This window comes from Squalius cephalus, assembly GCF_949319135.1.
Source record: "Squalius cephalus genome assembly, chromosome: 19".
NCBI lineage: Eukaryota > Metazoa > Chordata > Actinopteri > Cypriniformes > Leuciscidae > Squalius > Squalius cephalus.
This window is the reverse complement of record NC_137140.1, coordinates 7,407,844-7,428,829: the sequence shown is the minus strand read 5'-3', so window position 1 is coordinate 7,428,829 and position 20,986 is coordinate 7,407,844. Positions and strand designations below refer to the sequence as shown.

The 20,986-nt window shown below is 39.5% G+C and overlaps 1 protein-coding gene across 23 annotated transcripts in view; it reads left to right on the top strand.

Moving 5' to 3' along the window:
• The window catches only part of ank3b (ankyrin 3b), a 180,347-nt gene that overhangs the window by 100,591 nt on the left and 58,770 nt on the right, over nucleotides 1–20,986 (top strand). For 19 of the 23 annotated variants that reach the window (XM_079851655.1, XM_079851677.1, XM_079851657.1 and 16 more), the window contains 13 exons: nucleotides 180–281; nucleotides 1,193–1,291; nucleotides 1,720–1,818; nucleotides 4,564–4,662; nucleotides 7,215–7,400; nucleotides 7,822–7,845; nucleotides 9,691–9,789; nucleotides 13,748–13,846; nucleotides 14,413–14,511; nucleotides 15,515–15,712; nucleotides 17,204–17,302; nucleotides 18,402–18,500; nucleotides 18,995–19,093. In XM_079851655.1, coding sequence (XP_079707781.1) covers nucleotides 180–281; nucleotides 1,193–1,291; nucleotides 1,720–1,818; nucleotides 4,564–4,662; nucleotides 7,215–7,400; nucleotides 7,822–7,845; nucleotides 9,691–9,789; nucleotides 13,748–13,846; nucleotides 14,413–14,511; nucleotides 15,515–15,712; nucleotides 17,204–17,302; nucleotides 18,402–18,500; nucleotides 18,995–19,093 — 1,401 coding nt within the window. The remainder of the gene's footprint in view (nucleotides 1–179; nucleotides 282–1,192; nucleotides 1,292–1,719; nucleotides 1,819–4,563; nucleotides 4,663–7,214; nucleotides 7,401–7,821; nucleotides 7,846–9,690; nucleotides 9,790–13,747; nucleotides 13,847–14,412; nucleotides 14,512–15,514; nucleotides 15,713–17,203; nucleotides 17,303–18,401; nucleotides 18,501–18,994; nucleotides 19,094–20,986) is intronic. The other 4 variants (XM_079851669.1, XM_079851667.1, XM_079851661.1 and 1 more) reach the window with 1 other exon arrangement.

Sequence of the window (20,986 nt, the reverse complement as noted above, 5' to 3'; positions counted from 1 at the left end):
GGTTTTTGCTTCAATGCAGTAAAGATGCTATAGATTGGATTTTGTTATCTGTTGTTTTTCGAGGACTTATTTCTCCCTCTTGAAAATTGGAAGTGTCAGCATATGGTGTTATTTGGTTCCTCTTGATCAGTGAGGGTTTGTGAAGAAGACGATCTGATTGTTATTTCTCTCTCTTTCAGACTGACAGTAATGCCAGTTACCTCAGAGCGGCTCGGGCCGGAAACATCGAGAAAGCCCTCGAATACTTAAAGTCAGGCGTGGACATCAACATCTGCAACCAGGTCATACATCTTCCTTTTTTGTAAAATTAACATTTGAATTTGATATTTGACATCATGAATATGATTGTACACTACAATTCAAAAGTTTGGGGTCAATAAGAAATTTGATTTCAAATAAATTAATACTTTTATTTAGCAAGGATGCTTTAAATTGATCAAAATTGACAGTAAAGACATTTATAATGTTACAGAAAAAATACTATCTCAAATAAATGGTTCTTCTTTGAACTTCTAGTCATCAAAGTATCCTGGAAAAAAAAATATTTCAAGGTTTCCACAAATATATTAAGCATTACAACTATTAAAGGAATAGTTCACTTTAAAATGAAAATTCTGTCATCAAATACTCACCCTCATGTTGTTTCAAACCTGTGTGAATTTCTTTCTCCTGCTGAACAGAAAGGAAGATATTTAGAAGAATGTCAGTAACCAGGCAGTTTCTGGGTCCCATTGACTTCCATAGTAGGAAAAAAATATACTATGGAAGTCAATGGGACCCAGAAACTGCCTGGTTACTGACATTCTTCTAAATATCTTCCTTTGTGTTCAGCAGAAGAAAGAAATTCACACAGGTTTGAAACAACATGAGGGTGAGTATATGATGACAGAATTTTCATTTTAAAGTGAACTATTCCTTTAATAATAAGAAATGTTTCTTAATCACCAAATGATCATATTAGTGTGATTTCTGAAGGATCATGTGACACTGAAGACTGGGTTTTCTTACTACAATTTTATTTTATTTTTTATGATCAAAACTAGGAGTGGAGCCCTCAAGACTTTCCAAAGTTGTGTTGCTCTTATTTAATGTCATAAACCTTTAAATGACATATTTTGTCTCTGATATACCTTATATTGATCCTAAATCATGTACATGAACAGCATACAAATATATGTTTCTCTGGATGCAGAATGGATTGAACGCTCTTCATCTAGCATCTAAAGAAGGCCACGTGGAGGTTGTGGCTGAGCTTCTTAAACTTGGTGCCACTGTGGATGCGGCAACAAAGGTAACACCCACATCACCAGATCGGATACTATGACACACAACTAAAAATGTCAGCAGTAGTGTAGAAGGCTGAGCATATGAATTAAAGATGACAAGTGTGTTACTCAGTTGACTTCATGACTTCATAGACATTACTTTGCTGCATCAGCATGTCTTCAAAGTCACTGTTGCCTGATGTTCAGGTTGACTTTGAGCTTCAACCAAGGGCTGGATCTGCTCATTCATGTAAAGGATCTTCAAGAGGAATATTTCTGTTGAGGTTTTTGAAACTCTCCCATCTTAAAAGTGTATTCTTCAAAGTGTTATTATGTACTGTAACAGAGGCAGAAATAGTGACGAAGCATTCCAAAAGACAGCTGGTGTATGAAAAAACATTGGGTTACTGTTAACACTGAGTCAACCTGCTCTGTTGTGTTCTTCTGATTCTAGAAAGGAAACACCGCTCTGCACATAGCATCACTCGCTGGACAGTTGGATGTCGTTAAGGAACTCGTGACTAATGGAGCTAATATCAACTCCCAGTCTCAGGTACAGTCAGCACTTGACATGTGATGAGTAGCCTATAAGTTTCAAACACTTGGCCAACCCATTGTAAGCTTGTGATTGCGTTACTGTGCTGTACTCTTGTGTAGCCAGACCTTCAGACTGACAGCAGAAGGTCTGGAGCTTGTATTGGTCAAGGGGCCTTCCTGAAAAAAATTAAACCTTTGAAAAGAAAACAAAAAGTAGCTAACTAGATTGAAGCTAAAGGAGGAATATCTTTTAAAATTATAACTTATTCAGATTATTTGATTTATAAGAAAAACAATGAGGAGTTTTGAATGATTGCACCAGTATAAGGGTGACAGCATTAAACCTGCAACAATAATAAAAAAGATAGCTATACACAACTACACCATGCACACAACTGATTTTGACTAACTTGTTAAGCTTGATTGTCTACAAACTGTTGCTTAGCAATAACAGTGTTTGATCTGAAGGAGAGAACAAATCATAAAAGTAATTTATGCTAATAATGTAACAATTCACTAGCAATGCGTTGTATTATGAATTTTGAGTGAAGTTCAGATACTCAAGTTCCCAGTTTGTGCTCAAATAGCTTAAAAAGAATTTTAGCAGTGCTGCATTAAGTATAACCTACTTATGTCTCCATTTTGAGGAGAAGCTGTTGGGATTTGAGAGCTGGTATGGATGATAGTTTTAGTATGTGCGTTTTTGCCTTGTCACTGAAACTACCCTTAGGGAGTCCAAAATTAAACACATGCACACGTGTGCGAGAGAGTAGAGACAGACTTTGTTTTATCTCAAGAACTTATCACAAGTGCAGCCTGGTTCTGCTTTCTCACACTGCAGTGCTTAAAATAGGGACACTTTATGAATGAGGAGGCTGATTTTGAATTGCGAAAGGTTTACACGGGGTTGCTAGAACAGTATATTTTTGCAAGGGTATTCTTTTTGTGTGCACCCCACATTTATAAGTATTCATCTTCCTTTTGTTTTATGGCTGATCGAAGATACATAAGTACATTGCCGCCACCTATCACCAAAATGGACAATTGACACGATCTATAATCACCCTTAATTCATATACCCGCCTAGAGGCTGAAGCTTCATCCGGCGATGTGTGTTCAGCTTCTCCGTTTCCACACTTAGCCCCCATGAAGGAGAACAATTTAAAAGTATTAGCAAGATACTTACCTTTTTTAGTTGACTCATTTTGGCTATGTTATGTTAATAGTGCTAATGCCCAGGCCTACACGGAATGCAAGATCACTGCAGAAAAAACAACAACAAAAAAACAAAACAGAAGATTCTGTCTGGGCCTGCTAATAAAAATGTTATATATTATATAAATTATGGTTTGCTAGATGACCAACATTTCCCAAAAATCAAACGTTTGAAAATGTAAACATTATTTATCTAGTATCATACATTGATTTAACATAGTATGTATAATAGTATTGTCTACTACTAAAGTTATTAAGCCAAGCTAAATAAGCTAACATGTTTAAAGGGATAGTTCGGCCAAAAATGATATTTAACCCAAGATTTACTCACCCTCAAGCCGTTCGAGATGCATATGTCAATCTTTTTTCAGATGAACACATTTTCAGTTATTTTAGAAAATGTCTTAGATCTTTCAGTGGTTATAATGTGAAGCTATGGGGTCCACCTCCTTCAAGTCTCAAAATGTGCATGCATCCTTCACAAAAGTAATCCATCCGGCTCCAGGGGGATAAACGAAGGCCTTCTGAGGGTAATCCGTGCGGTTTTGTCGTAAAAATATACAAATTTAAAACTTTATAAATTAAAATATCTTGCTTCCGGCAACGGTCGACGCGCGTTCACGGGAGATGGATGCAGGCGTATGACGTAGGACGTAGCGTTTGATTTAGCTATACTTCGTTCTACGTCACGACGCTTCCTACACTACGTCCTACGTCATACACCGGCATCCATCTCCCGTGAACGCGCGTCGACCGTTGCCAGAAGCAAGATATTGCCCTGAATGCCCTGGAGCCGGATGGATTACTTTTGTGAAGGATGTATGCACATTTTGGGACTTGAAGGAGGTGGACCCCATAGCTTCACATTATAACCACTGAAAGATCTAAGACATTTTCTAAAATAACTGAAAATGTGTTCGTCTGAAAAATGATTGACATATGCATCTCGAACGGCTTGAGGGTGAGTAAATCATGGGTTAAATATCATTTTTGGCCGAACTATCCCTTTAAGCTACAGATTTACTTAACTCTCATTTTATGGACCGTGCTGGAAAAAAAACCTTCATTAACTAGAATGCCTCATAATTAGAGGTCACTATTTATTTTTAGTTTAAAGTTAAAAAACAAAGTGACGGACATTTTGTTGTGTTCATTGAACTTATAAGTCAAAATTAACAATTTGTCAAAATGAATGGTAAAACATTTGTGTTTGAATTTATTTATGGTAAGACTGCATTTCCTTTCATTCCAATTCAACTGCCTACGGGTGTGGCCAATTCAATTCACATTTACACTCATAAATTGAAAAGAAGACAGTTGTTAAATTCTAAAGTTCACACAACACTGTTATCAAACTAATGACCAGACATATTGCATATTTGAGGTTTAATTTGATTTCAAAAAAGATTCTAAACTTGTTAAAAAGATCATCATCACTGCAGTACAATCCTGCAGATGAGGCAACTGTATGTGCTGTGGTCTTATCTTGTATTTGAATCATGGATAAGCGTAGACATTTCTAAGTATGCCCTTGTTCCTGCTACAGAATGGCTTCACACCACTCTACATGGCTGCCCAGGAGAACCACCTGGACGTCGTCAAATTCCTCCTGGATAACGGATCCAGTCAGAGTATTGCCACAGAGGTGAGCAAAACCTTCTGTTCCTATCGATTCATCACTTACCTCACTGCAATTCCCAGCACTGTATATGAAGCATCATACTTATAGGTCCATCTAGTGATGATACATATAAAACCTGACTCCGAATACCCAGTGACCTTTCTGTCCTTTTCAAGGCAGCAGGCAGACACTAGTTGCGCAGTGAGGGTATTGAATGCCCGGCTTGAAGTGTGTGTGTGTGGTGTGTGTGCGCCTGCATGACAGAGCAGGGTGCCAGACGTCACTGTCCTTGAGAATGTACCAGGCCCTTGTGCCTCTCAGACAGTGATTATGCATCAAAGAACATTTCCATGTTTGAAGAGCTGTTTGCATGTTAATGATCCATGTTGGTGTGAATGAAGGTCTGTCTGAAATTCAGACTTGAACCGCAAAAGGATGCATTACAGCATTTTGATGCCAAGCTGCTATTTTATTAACCTTTCTTATGTTGCTTTTATTAAACATTCTGTCATTTTCTTAAAATGTGCTTAAACAATCATATATTCATATACTGTGTATTTTTTTCTCACTATATGATTGATATGTTATATTCCTGTATGAAATATGAATATTTTCTTTTTATTTAGGTGTTTGTCGATATTTCCTACAGTTTAATTAATTTAGAAGCAGCTCATCTAAAAGCATAAACTCTGAAAATGCCATTTTTTAATAAGGGTTTCCAAACAAGAGAGATTCTGTCTGATCCCACCGATTCTGATATTGTGATACAACACAATGTATTGAATCATGTATGACAATGTGTATTGTGTTGTGTGAGGTTTTTGTCAATACTCAGGCCTATTATTTACCAAGTAAGGAATAATTGATGAAGAACTGAAGAAATATAATGCACACACAAGGAGTCTGGAGTCAGTCATTGTGTTTATACTGTACCATGACTACCGTGCAGAACAAAATTCTATTTTGTTTTGTGATTGTAATGCCATTCTATAAATTTTCAGTTTCTGTTGAATGCAACAATTTGCAAGAATGGTTGCACATGTGTATGTTCATGGATCTAAAGACATGCATGCTCGAGATTTTCATTCTTAAAACACTCTTGTATGTGGAACTACTTTACACCACCAAGTTTTAAAACTCTGCTGTTACTACTGTAGTTAAAAACATGATATGGAACTGTGATGCTGTTAATGAAGTCAAACTACCTCAGCTGTGCTAGTATATTAAATAATCAACATCAATGAACGTCTGTCCAAGGGGTAGCGAACCCTTCTCCTGGAGGGCTGCCATCTTGCTGAGTTTAGCTCTAACCCTAATCAAACACACATAATCAAGGTGTTCAGGATTAGTTGAAAATAAATGTGTTTATGAAGGGTTGTAGCTGAAGTCTGCAGGAAGGTAGCCCTCCAGGAGCAGAGTTGGCTACCCCGGTCTATCTAGTTAGAACAGGGCTGGGTAACTCTGGCCCTCTAGAGCCCTATTCGGACAGGATTAGTTTTACAAGGGTAGGTGGAGTAATGTAATTTTACCACAGGATGTCTGTAAAATGAATGGCCAATTCGTGCGGAATAAGAAATCTCAGTAAAACTAGCAGAAATGGGAGGGCTAACTTGATTTACAGACTTGTTTCACCATCTAGAACACAACTGAATGCTTTTTCAAGTGCCTCCATACTTGAAAAAATGCCGAAAACTACTTTTAAACAGGAAATGACAGAATTTTTCCGTACATATTTACAGCGGGTCTATTCACACGGGATTAGTATTACCTGAGGTAATTTTTCCGGACCTTTTTACAGAAGGTAAAAGTTGCCGTAATCTTTACTGACATTGTCCGTAATGATTACTGAGATGGCACATTCGGACTGGAATAAAATCACTGAGAAGCTCTGGTAATAATTACTTTACCCCACCTCTCCATGTTAAACTAATCCAGTCCGAATAGGGCTTAGGTACACTTTCCTGCAGAGTTTAGCTCCTCCAACCCTAATCAAACATACCTGAACAAGCTAATCAAGGTCTAAGGTCTTCATGATTATTAGACAGCTACAGGTTGGTGAGTTTGATCTATGTTGGAGCTAAGCTCTGGAGGATAGTGGACCAAGAGGACAAGAGTTGCCCTTCCCTTAGAATCAAGACATTTCAAGCTTCTGTCATTTATCCTTGAGTGCTTATAACGTCTGTGAACAAAATAATGAAAGTGCATCTACTGTGGCTGCAGATATGCTATTTTTTGCTCAGACTACATTTTTTTTGTTGGATATTCATCTTGTAGAACAGAGGTGTCCAATCCTGCTCCTGGTGGACCACCTTCCAGCAGAGTTTAGCTAAAGTCTGCAGGAAAGTGGCTTTCCTGGAGCAGGATTGGACACCTCTGTTTTAGGACTTTTTTCTTACCATCAGTGATTTTGATGTTGCTACCCCTGCCCACCCCTGTAAAAGAGCATGCTGAATCATTTCCGAGACTTCCAAGAAAATGGAAGAAACCTAGTGTACCTTTCAAGAGTTGTACCTAGTGTACCTTTTAAGATTTATATCTCTTTGGGCTACTCAAGTATTCTTGTTGTGTGTTTGTAGGATGGTTTTACTCCACTGGCCGTAGCTCTTCAGCAAGGTCATGATCAGGTGGTATCTCTGCTCCTGGAGAACGACACCAAGGGGAAGGTGCGACTACCCGCCCTGCACATCGCCGCCCGTAAAGACGACACCAAAGCAGCAGTGTTGCTTCTGCAGAATGACCACAATGCAGATGTTGAATCCAAGGTACCTCCATCAATATACAACCAAGTCTTTCCGCCAGTTTACATTTAGAACTTGATGGTGCTTTCCATTCAAACACATAGGATGATTGTCATATTTGGGAATTAACGCAATGTGAAAAAATACACGTCTAAACAGACTTTGTGGTGGCTAACGTAATTCAATGGTGCATGATGGGAGATGCTCATTGTAAATGAATTTACAATCGTCTTCAATCACAAGTCAGTTTAAGGAAAATCCCAAATAGTTAAACCGTAGACTTCTAGAGGATGCACCATCCAGTTAAGCCCTCGTGGTGTCGTGTGATGTGTGGTTTGTTGCTCTCCCTCACCATGTGGCCACCGTACAGCTTGGTGCTCCCATTGTGACTTTGTGAACACTAATCAGACCATTCTCTCTCCTCCTGCTCTGGTGGTCTCTCTAGATGATGGTGAATAGAACGACAGAGGTATACACTCACTAACGCTACACACCTCACAAAGCGCCCATATCACGCTGCTGCTGTTGCTGCCACCCCATCCCCTCCTGCCACTGCTCATTGCTTTATTGTCTCAGTAAAATGGCACTTTGATTACTAACGGGCAACAGAAAACTAGCATGGAGAGGAAACGTTCTGGTTAACTGGTCGAGGTCTGCAGCTGAGAGAACTGGTATCACAAAAAAATTATTTTCACTAAAAGGAGGGTTGTGTTTTGGGTTTTTTGACATGTGAAGTGAAGTATGTCATTTTTGTGCCACTAGTGGCACCAAACGGAATAGCTCTTTTAGAATTTGATATTTGTTGCACAGATACTCTTGCCCAAGAAGTCAACCTTCCATTGGCCTGCTTGTTTCTGGATGTTAAATTAGGATAGTTTGCCCCAGCAACAACGAAAAATCAGCTACCTGCTTAAAAGACAAGCTTAGACCAGTATGAATGTCCATACTGGTCCAGCTGGTTTATGCCGGTTTAGTTCTGGTCTTACTGATAAACTAGAAAAGTCAAGTGGTTACTTATCTAGTAAAGCTGTTGGATCAAGGTAGCCTTGGTGGTTAATGTAGTGAAGAAACCTGCACACCAGTATCCAAAACACATTTTTCTAGTGACCAGCTCGGTCTGCAGTACCTTTTTATACTAGTGTTAAAACCAGTTTGCATTGGAATATGTCTGAATATGCATTATGCTTCAATTTCTTTAAATTATAAATCTAGGTGCCCTCTTAGGTCAAAACCTAGATATCTGTTGTCCTGCAGATGAAGGGAGGGTGAAGTCAGACCCTCAGCTGCAGAGCACTCGTCCCGTCTCATGCATGACATTCCCCTCCTAACAGGTGCCAGCAGAAAGAGCTTCTCTTCTCTTCTCTTCTCTTCTCTTCTCTTCTCTTCTCTTCTCTTCTCTTCTCTTCTCTCCTCTCCTCTCCTCTCCTCTCCTCTCCTCTCCTCTCCTCTCCTCTCCTCTCCTCTCCTCTCCTCTCCTCTCCTCTCCTCTCCTCTCCTCTTCTCTTCTCTTCTCTTCTCTTCACAGTCAGCATGGCTTCCAGATATGTTCCAGCTGTCCTTCAACTTAACAGCTTTGGATTGCACTGCATGACATGTAACTTATATACTGTATTAACCACTGACAACACTGGGAATAATAGTCTGATGTTCATCTACAGCTCAAATGTACTGTCAAATGTACAGTGGCATACTATTAAAAAAGATGTGTGCTATATACACTATAACTCAATAGAATGTACAGCCAATTCTTTAAACTTAAGATATAAATAAAATAAGATATATGATATAAAAATAATTTAAACTGTATTCATGATAATAGTTAGGTAAGGAAGCACATTGTTTAATGCAGTGCACTGTATGCATGTTTGCACACTTGACGTCATGGGTCCACCTTCACAAAAGCTTTGTGTGTATGTAAATTCAACTGTTGGCTGAAGGTTGCTGTCATAGAGGTATCATGCATCTGAGGAAAGCACATCCTTTAAAATGGAAAAACCCCTTCCATCTATTGCAACTACAGCATAGTTTATAAACAGAGAGATTAAAGTAAACTTAATGTTCATCCCAAAGCAAAATAATTGATCACCTGGATTGAGTTGGTGTGAGGGAACAAGTGAAGGATGTGTCTTCCCTCAGTGTTGTGCTAAGGTCATCTGTGTAGATCTGTCAGAGATTTACTGCACCACACCTGTCCTGGTGTCGTCTTTTCATATAGAGGATGAGGTCAGGTCAGGTAACGTGAGGTCAAGGCCTTTAGAGTTCTGTATGTGACATTTTTGACCCCTGTACTTTATTCGTCTCTGTCCCTCTCCAGAGTGGCTTCACCCCTCTCCACATAGCAGCTCACTACGGTAACATCAATGTAGCGACCCTGCTCCTGAACCGTGGGGCTGCTGTAGACTTCCAGGCAAGGGTAAGGACGAATAATCCAGCTGTAGTTTTCTTTAAGAGTGGAGTGGATGGATATGAATGGTTCATGAACTGGACTAGGGTCAGAACAGGGTCATTCTCTCTTTTTTGTCCTTGAGGAAAATCATTTTATGTCATATTTAAAGCATGGACTGAAATTGCTCCCAAAAGGTATTTTGTTATATATTTACGTGATACTTAATGAAAGTTTTGAAGCATTTGTTTAAATAAATCCTCTTTTTTTTTAATGGTTAATTTTCCTAAACATTAATAGGGTCAATGATGATCTATTGATAAAAATATACATTTAAAATGGCAACAACAAATAGCAACAACAAATAGCACAACCACTTCAAAAACGATACAGGACAAAGAACTAAGGAGAACTCAGAGCTTATATACAAACAGGGTGATCAATGTAGAAACAGAACAGGTGTGGGGAACTAATTAGCCACCATAGAAACAAACCATTGAGAAAATGAGAACAAAGGAAACAGGAACTAGAATAAAGGGATGGAGGAGCAATAGTGGAGATTTCCTCGACGATGCCATGGGTACGACGGGTCGAGATGGAGCCGGTGGAGAGAGAGCCCAGAGTGGAGACGTAAAGCAGGTGGACCAGCACAGCACTGCATGCTTCGGAGGCCGTGACGGAGCTGTATCGACGACCCCCCCCCAGTTGGAACCAGTGTACCGGCTAGCCAACTAGGAGCTGTAGGGAGGGCGGAGCCAGACGGAGCCGTAGGGGTGGAGAGACGAAGCGCAGCAGCCGGCTTCCAAGTCCGTGGTGCAGGCGTGGCGAGGCGACGTCTGACCTAGGTGGAGCCGGATGGAGCTGAGGGAGGGAGGAGCCAAGGCAGAAGAGTCAGGGCGACGGGTCAAAGTGGAGTAATGGGAACAGTGGCTGGAGGAAGAGCTGGGGAAGCCCCTTGACAGGGCAAAGCTGGAGACTGGAGGACCTGAGGCAGATCCACACATTGAGAAGTCGATTGGCTGAAGGTAACCAGCGGAGGCATGGCTGAGGAACTGGCTGGTTTTGGATGAGGAGGTAGGAGAGGGAGGTTGGAAGGGAATTCTGGGAACAGAAGAGACCAGCAGGGGCACAGGAGAGTTCATGCTGGGCTGGACCAGTGGGGGCACTGGAGAGTTCATGCTGGGTGGGACCAGCGGCGGTGGGAGAAACAGGGACATTTTCTCATCCATATTCTCAAAATATCTAGCAGAATACAGCTTACCTTCGGCAGTGGGAGTGTGGGCAGAGTCTTCCTCCATTACCTCGTTCTCCAAGAAGGCTACCACATTTACAGACATTGTTGCCGGCTCACACACCTGGTCAGACATCTTGCAAGGCTCAGACTCCGGGGCTATGTATGACTCCATCCTTGTAGTAGGCTCCGGCTCATTTATCATGTCAGGCTCAAATCCTCCATTTGCGGTGGGCTCTGGCATTGAATCCGTGCATCGGGATGGTGGCTGGCTGTACTCTGTGTTCGGAGCGGGGCTGGTGAGTGCTGGAGCACCATGCTGGAGCACCCAGCCCAAATACTCCCAACAGTCTCATCTGTTCGGGGTGGAGGAGAGTTTAAACTTGACTCGTTTAGAGGGTCCTGTATTCTGTAACGAGTGGCTGCTGTAATGAGCGCACAATGCTGAAGTAGCGTACAAAATAGACTTTTGATGGTAAATCCAAACAAGGAAACACACAGGAGATAACTTGGCAACAACAAATAGCACAACCACTGCAACTTAAACAATATAGGACAAAGAACTATGGAGAACTCATGGCTTAAATACAAACAGGGTAATCAATGTAGAAACAAAACAGGTGTGGGGAACTAACTAACAAACAAAACAGGTGTGTGGAACTAACTAACTAACAAAACAGGTGTGGGGAACTAACAAACTAACAAAACAGGTGTGGGGAACTAACTAACAAACAAAACAGGTGTGGGGAACTAACTAACTAACTAACTAACATAACAGGTGTGGGGAACTATCTAACAAACAAACCAGTGGCGGGAAAATGAGAACAAAGGAAACAGGAACTAGAACAAAACCAAAACAGATCATACATGTGACAATATTCAAATACAAAACAGTTATTTTAAATTATAATAATATTTCATAATATTACTTTTTATTGTATTTTTGGATCAAATAAATGCACCTTGGTGATTATAAAAGATTTCTTTCAAAAACATTAAACGGTAGTGAATGGTAATGTACAATTTATAGACTTGATAAGGCTTTTTAGTTTCTTTATATTGGACACTTTTAAGCGAGTAGAAGCTTTCTATAATTATTCGACTCCCACTCCACTTCCAGCTTTTCTATTTTCCACTCCCTGCTTGCTCTACACCCTCTGGTGAAAGAACCCCCGTTCTGAGCGATCATAGAGAGAGAGAGAAAATGCTAATTGTTTAAAAAAAAAAAAAAAAAACACATACACATACTCTGACCTGGAATGCCTTGAACACTGACAAGTGCTATAGACACAGTGAAGCGTCCCTGTACTGTTGGATCATATTACAGCACTCTCAGAAAACCTTTCAGCTAAACAAATTAGAGGACTGAAAATAACTGTTGTATGATCAATTGCTTAAACTCAACCAATGTTACTTTCAGAACAATAAACATATTGCAAAAAAACTCCTGATGCAAAACACTTGATCCAAACAACCTTCTTGGCACTGCATACACAGATTGACCCTAAACTGGTTTAGACCATGTAAACCAGTGTCTCTCTGCAGCTCTTTGACCCTGACATGAAGAAAAATTTGATCGCGCAGATCTGACATCCACATCTCCATCTCTGAATATACTATATCCATCAGTGTCAAAGCATTTGCTGTTGTGTATTTAAAAATTCAATGGTATATGCAGACAAGCTTTACTGGGGTCCTTTATGCTTTATAAAAAGCAGTGCATCATGGTTAGTTAGGGATTTTGTGAGCCATCACTAGAGGGTGGTATAGCCCAATACTTCCGTATGCAGTGTGAAGCTGTGCACTTCATCTGTGCAATGATCGCAGCTACAGACAGAATCTCTTATATGTGCAACATTATTGTTTGACCTGATATCATGCTCAAATTCAACCGACAACATATTGTCACAGATGCAGACAAATTAAGACACAATAAAAACCAACCTGTATGCAAAGGCAACAGAATTAGAAATTCTTACTGTTAAATAAATAAATAAACGGTAACACTTTAGTTTAGGGTCCAATTCTCACTATTAACTAGTTGCTTATTAGCATGCATATTACTAGTTTATTGGCTGTTTATTAATTCTTATAAAGCACATATATACCTTATTTTGCATGACCATATTCTACATGATTAGAACAATAAAATAATGTTTGTTGAAAGCATCAATTGCATGCTGTTGGTTAATAAAAAGCTCTGTGGATTGCAAATCAGTTTTGCATATCATGGGCTTGCACATCAGTTTGTAATAAAAACAAACAAAAAACAACTGTATAATTAATGCTCATGATACAACATTTTAAATATAGGCCAGGTAATCCACTGTTTTTATATATTCTCATTATGGAGACATATACACTCATATGGATACTGTTATCAGAAACAGAAGGGTTTCCTCCCCCTTGAGTGATTTCTAAAAATCTATTGACTTTTCTATGAATAATAAACATTTTCTGTGTAATTTAAGTGTTCATTTCAGCATTTTTGTGTTCTTATTTCCTGTCTTTAAATTGCATTATTAAGCCACTATGCTTTTAGCATTAGCCCTATAACCATGATAATAAAAAGGTGGTAAACCAAAAAGCTTTCTCATGAAATCCCTGCAAGGATACCAAGAAGGGAAATAACAGTTATTATACATTCACGCAGAACCAATGAATCATGTATTTACATTGCATGTTATGAATCTTGTTCTTTAGAACTTGATTGTGCGTCTCCGTCTGACAATTAGTTTTGTTATTTAATTGCGACAGAATGACATCACACCTCTCCATGTGGCATCGAAGAGAGGAAATGCCAACATGGTCAGGCTGCTGCTGGAGAGAGGGGCCCGAATTGACGCCAGAACCAAGGTCAGTGCCGCAAGCAGTTGAACCAAACAGACTGTCTTTCTTTTCCAGCTCTATATTTAACTCTTCAGAGGAAGTGAGCACATGTTTTTCCCATTGCCTTTATTGCACAATGTCATGTGTACATTGTATGGTTAAGAATAACTTAAGAAAAGCTGTAATTTATAAACTAATTGCATATCACATTTCAGAGGAAAGTAATTCAAGTTCATTTGTGGCTAGTTTCAGCTGTTCTCTTAGAAGCACAAGATGCTTTTCAAGATGAACAGGGAATTTATTGGCAAGAATAATTCATGGATACATGCCGTTTGATTCTTATAAATGATAACAACTGCTGTCCTCAGGTTACATGTGTTTGGCACCACTGTCGAAGAAAATTGCATGCAGATGTTGCGCTCATCTCCGTCTCCAGTAGTGGAACGCTGTCTCTCATTGTGTTTTTGACATATTGGCACGTGTTTAGTATTGGGAGGGGATGTAATATCAATGATGGCTGACGTTTGTAGATTCTGGCACCTGCCAGTGAGGCAGTGTGTGTAATATATGTGTGTTTGTTTTCATATCTTCAGGACGGCCTGACACCTTTACACTGTGGAGCGAGGAGCGGTCATGAGCAAGTAGTTGAGATGTTACTAGATCGCGGAGCACCGATCCTCTCGAAGACAAAGGTTAGATATGCTGTTCTGCCTTTAAAGGGATAGTTCCCCATAAAATGCATATTCTGCCATAATTTACTTACCCCATGTCGTACCAAACCTGAATGATTTTCTTTCTTCTGAAGAACACAAAAGAAGATATTTTCAAGAATGTGCATGCTGCTCTTTTTCATATATTGAAATTGACAACCTGGACATTCTGCTTAACATCTCCTTGTGTTGGAGTTCAGTGTTGCAGAGTTCGTCAGTTATGAAACAAACTCAATTCAACTATAAAGTATCTCTACAGAAGACAATAGTGTCATTATTCAGCTCAGTGTTGATTCAGTTGATTCAATAATAGTGCCGAGTTCAATTTAGTTATAAGCAGCTCTACAGAAGACTATAGTGTCATTATCCAGCTCAATTCAAGCTTTGTTCTCATCCGATGCGGAGTGTTAGTGCAGTCAAATCTGTAATATCACTGAAAATTAATGGCCTTTTAAACCCCAATTTTTTTAACCAAGTTTTCTGTGTTACAGAAAAGTTATATGGGTTTGGAATGATGTGACGGCAAGTAAATGACATCATTTTTGAGTGAACTATTACTTTAAGCATATGCAGATGTGACATAATCATTTTTTTTCTTTTATTTTTCCATTGCATCACTGAACACTTTCCTGGAATCTGTAAGCAAAGCAAAACATGGTCACAGACTCCTCGCCAAATTAGATAATATCCCAGCCGATTAATGTCTCAATGGAGCAATTGTTTTAGTACAAATAGTGACGTATAAATAGCCTCTCACTGTTCTTTTACCCCAGATGTCCTTTTTGAGGAGGGGATTATGGCTCTATTAGATTTTAAAAGTTTACTTTTTCTTCTCTGAATTCTTAGAAAGATAAAACTTTTTTAGATGTGAGCCATCTGTGATTCCTGCAAGATGACGGGTAAAAATAAAGAATAGAGTATTGAAAGTTCTTCAGTTCAGTTTAATTTCTTCATAACCTAAATTGGTGTGTGTGTGTGTTAACAGAATGGCCTGTCGCCGCTGCACATGGCCACACAAGGAGATCATCTGAACTGTGTTCAGCTCTTACTTCATCATGACGTGCCCGTGGACGATGTCACCAACGATTACCTAACAGCCCTGCATGTCGCTGCACATTGTGGACACTACAAAGTTGCCAAGGTCCTTGTGGACAAGAGGGCCAATCCTAATGCCAAAGCGCTGGTGAGTTTTGCGTTAACAAGTAGGACGTTGCTGAATCTAGAAGGTTTGCTCGGGATCGATTTTTCAGTCCCACTTCTGCAAGATTCTATTCTGTTCCCACCCACTTCTGCTAAAAATATTTATTTCTTCCTTCTCCTACCTGCAACTCTTACGTTATGTCCCACTCATGACTGCAAAATCCAGCAAATAGAGATTTATTAGGTTTTTTTTGTCCAATTCCAGTGTTATATGCTATTTTTCCAATTCCCACACTCAATGCTTCTGTCCTCACCTTGTTGTATTTTTTGCAGCTGGCAAAAGGAAGGACCGAAAAACAACCGAATAACTTTGAGAATATCCAATGCTTTGAGAATATCCAACCCTGCCACTGTAAAACTTTTTTTTCGAATATAGACGAATAACCTTCTGTACCTTAACTTTTATTTTAGTTTTAGTTTATATATTGCTGGAGTCCCACAAGTATCTTCCCACTCAGCAATTCAAAATGTGTCCCACGCTACACTCAGTTGTGTCGGGTCCTGCAGACTTCTATCTGGTTCAGCATCTTTTTGATCCTGTCAAATAAACCATAGTCTGCCATTGCCAGACCTTTGGCTATCAGCATAAGGTCTGGTCTGCATTGCTGCTTATTCTGGCCAAGAACCCTTCAGTTAAACAGGAAGAGACCATCTGAATCATGTAAAGCTGACTTTTAATTATTTCCATCAAGAGGTGTATCATTTTTGGTCAAGTTCTTGTATTGACAATGCAAGAGTCAAGCACTCTGTAAATCCTCCAGCTCATCTTAAAGACTTTAAATGAATTTACGGTTTGTACTCAGAGGTGCCAGTTCATGTGTGAAACTGATTCTTCACTTTTTTTGGCTGGGCAATGTATATTATTCCACAATAATAGACTGGTGTGAAAAAAACTAAAACAAACATTGCACCAATCAGATTAGAGAATGCTTTCCAATTTAATTCCAATATGCATCAGATGTTGTTGTAGCCCAAACATGTTCTACTTAAATATGGTCAATAAGGTAAAAAAAAAAAAAAGTAAAATGTAAAGGAAAAAAGAGCTTACTAGACCTGTGAAATCCCAGAATTCTTTTTTCTCCCCCTTTGGCTTTCACCTTAGATCTCCAAATTTTACCAATCCTCCAAATTTTATATGTGAGCATGACATTTAACAAGTTTTGTTTCTGAACAGCACCATGGCGATCTGTAAAAAGCCTCTCTTGGCAAAGACTGCAGCGCATACTGTCATGCTCTGAAGTAATGGTTACAGAACGGGCGTGTCGCTGCAGTTTATGAGGAAAAAAGGAAGAAAGAAAGAAAACTGTAGAAAGACAAGTCTGCCAAGCATTGAGCAGCGGGAGCCACGTGTTTTCATTCGTCTGGAAATAAAGCTTGGTTAACTCTTCAGTCATCTGGATATGGGCAAAAAGCAACTCGATTTTCATTAATAAGCTAGAGTAAAAACCACCAGAATCTCTTTTTTTCCCTGTAGAATGGTTTTACACCACTTCACATTGCTTGTAAGAAGAACAGGATTAAAGTGATGGAGCTGCTGCTGAAACACGGAGCGTCCATTCAGGCTGTGACTGAGGTGAGAGAGAAAGACACTGGATTTTTTTCTTAATATCTACATTTGGAGAGCTTTCTTTATGCAGTTTGGTCTCTTTGAATCAACAGTTCAACAATCAGCAATCATCTCTGAATGTATTGCATATGTCTTTGTAAGAAATGTTGGTTATCTGTGGAAACCAGGGTCAAAGCAACCATTATAATTGGAGGGACTTTTGTCTTGCCCACTTTTCAGGACATAACTATTTATTTGAAAGGTTTTATTTTGCTTGTATCTGGTGAGAAGAACAATGACTTAGACCAGTTGGTTGAATTTTCAGGCAAGCAATTTGTTAGCCGTAATCCTACTATGGCCACTGCCCATTTTAACAAAAAAATGTGCTCATTTGATATATGATACATTGTGTCACCTAATTAATATTCATGAGCCAAATATAAATTGTCTCTCCTACTTTTTTATTGTTCCTACACCTCTAATGAAAATGTTATGTTTGTTGTTAAATACGTTTACAACGCTATGAAAGTCTGTTTGCGCCTTAGAGAGAAATTATATCTCACATTTTAAACGTTATTTTTCATAATAGTGAATTACATTTGCTAATTGGGACTTTATATCTCACAACATGACTTTATATTATGCAGTTGCAACTTTATCCCTCATAATTGCACATTTATATCCAACAGTGCAATTTCACTTTATATATTTTGCAATGTGACTTTATATATCAAAATTTTGCGACTTAGTTTCTTATAATTGCAACTTTTTTAAACTCACAATGTCACTAAATCTTGCAGAGTAATTTATCTGGCAATGTGGCTTTGCATGCAGTTGTAGTAATTGTGACACTTTCTTATACAGTAATTGTGACTTTACTGTACAGTATATCTCAAAATTGCAACTTTACCTTTCTGCGTTTGCAACTTTATTTCTTACAGTGTGACTTTATTTTTTGTTTTAAACTCTCTTTAATCTGAGGTAGAAACAAGCTTCCATACATAGCAGTCTAGCATTTGATGATAGAGTGAGAATTAAATCTTCTCTTGTTTTGAAGTGAGGTAATATTTGCTTTAGCATGCAGTTCCCAACACCTCAAAGCTGCATATTTCTGTGTCTCTGGCAGTCTGGACTCACACCGATTCATGTGGCCGCTTTTATGGGCCATGAAAATATCGTGACTCAGTTGACAAATCACGGAGCGTCTCCTAACACAATGAATGTGGTGAGTACAGCAGTCCCCAACCCCACCAGCACCAAACAAACAGTTTTACAAGTTTCCTTTTGATAGTGAAAAAACAAAACATTTTAGCGAAGCCCCAGAGGCCAGCCGTGTTCCTCTCTGGAACGTGTCATTGCTTGCCACATTGGTTTGGTCTCCCGTTTCATAAAGCCATTTAGGGTAATAACAGCCTCTGTCCATGTGCTTAAACATACGTCTGACCACAGGTTGGAGCTCCTCACTCTACTGTAATTAGAGTACAGTCAGACTGTAATCATGCTCGACTGTTCCCCATCAGACAGACGGTGGGCCGACAGCAAGCCACTGTTACCGTAGAAACATGCTTTAGGCTTTGTTGGGGTGCAGCTCATTGAGACAGTCAAAACAAAGAGAGCAAGACAGGGGTCTGATGAAAGGGCTGTGTACACACACACAAAGGCTTACTGTCCAAACACAGTAGTACCTTTTTCCTGAAGCTTCCTCTGTGTGTGTTTTAGAGGGGAGAGACGGCACTCCATATGGCTGCCAGGGCAGGACAGGCAAACGTGGTCAAATTCCTGGTGGCGAATGGAGCAGATGTGGATGCTAAAGCTAAGGTGAGTGAGAGATACGAGTCTGGGTATGTGCTGCTTTACTAGTGGTGTTTGCAAAGACAAGTGCTGCTACTGTTACTCAAATTTGGGCGTGTGTCCACCAAAAACGCCTTTCTGCGGGCGCTTGAAAGCGTTTCGGCGGCGCAGCAGATTTTTCAGTTGAGACGCTATATGTGGTGATACGGAATATCTGCGGAACTGTTACTAGTGTCTTACTACACAAATGGTATATTTCTGAATATAAAATATAAAGCATTTTATATATATACCTGTATATATATTTATAATATAAAGCAGAATGTGACGGTTGAACGTGTGGTATTTGTCCCGCCCCAGCTTCACTGTGATTGGACAATTGGGTAAAAAGTGACAGTGATGAGTGCTGTGTTTTACCCAAAGGTGAACATTCTTCAACTCTCGGCGACCATTAAAAAAAAAGGTTGTGCGCTCGGCATGAAGTCGCTGAGCGGTTTTTTAACCGCCATTTTAAAAACGCGCCGCTCACATTAAAAACAATTTGAAAAATATGGTGGACACTAGTGCTGCACGATTAATCGAATCGCAATCGCGATCGCGATGTCAAGCCTACGCGATTATATGACGCAAAATGCTGCGATTTTATATTAAATAAACAAATTAGCGCTGTTAATGCAATTAACGCAGCATCTGTTAATTTTTGGCATCCTTTGGCTAGTGTTACATGATCCTGCTCTTATTCATGCAAATGCTTTTAAACCATTCATGCGCGATAAGACAAAAAAGCACGCGCTCCGTGTGAATGTCCTCCTGACACACACATACACACGACTCACAGATATACGCGCGCAAGTATCAAGTTCTCTTTCGCGGTAGAACGAACAACACACATGTATGCCAAAATGAACGCGCTGCCTGTGAATGTCCTGACTGTGACACACAGAAAGACTCGCGCTAATATCGTGCGTGCTCACAAAACAGCATGCCAGAATAAAGTTCTCTTTCGAGCTTGAACGAACAATAACACACACAATTATGCCAAAATGTCTTCATAACATAAGAGTAGTCTTATGATGAACGTGAAGAGTTGTGATGACTCGTGAGAGAATGAGGCACGTGTGAGATCCGCGTCTCTGACAGCAGCGGCTGGTCTTAAAGGGACAGTACACAGTAGCCACTAATTATATCTGTCTCTAAAGTTAATCAAAGAACAAAGGGAACAGAGAAAAACACTCACTGCTCTTGACTAAAGAACTTTTTTCTTTAGGCAGATTATCACTAATCTGTGTGTGCATTTATTTTCCTTGAGAACCAAGCAAGTTGACTCATGAAACCATTTGTTTATTATATCGCATATCGCAATCGCAATATTGACCTCAATTATCGCAATATGACATTTTCCCCAAATCGTGCAGCCCTAGTGGACACCTTCTTTAGGGTATGTGATTAGGACAAAGTCCTAACCCATAGCTGTTGAGCATATAGTTTGCACCACAATGCTTGTGCTGCGGACATGGCTAAAACCTCAAATCATGCAACCCTTTGGAGAGTTATTCTGTTATATTTCATTCTGAGTGATTCGAATTTTTATCTGGCGCATGATAAAACAGGTGAAACAAATCCCAAAGACTTACACTAGATGAGGGAGCTTGGAGAGACTTGAAAGGGGGCTCTTTTGACTTGAGTCAGAAAACAACCACTCTGAACACTCTGAAAACTCCATTCATTTTCTCCATAGGGAAATTGATTTTGAACGATAACTTTTAAACCTTTAAAGACAATGTCAGATACGAGATTGTTAATCAATGGTATTTGCTTCTGCTGACGCCATCATTTCAGCAATAAAAAAAATAAAATAATCGTATTTAACAGCAGAATTTCTAGTGAAAATCTACATTACCCATGATGCTGTACAGAAAA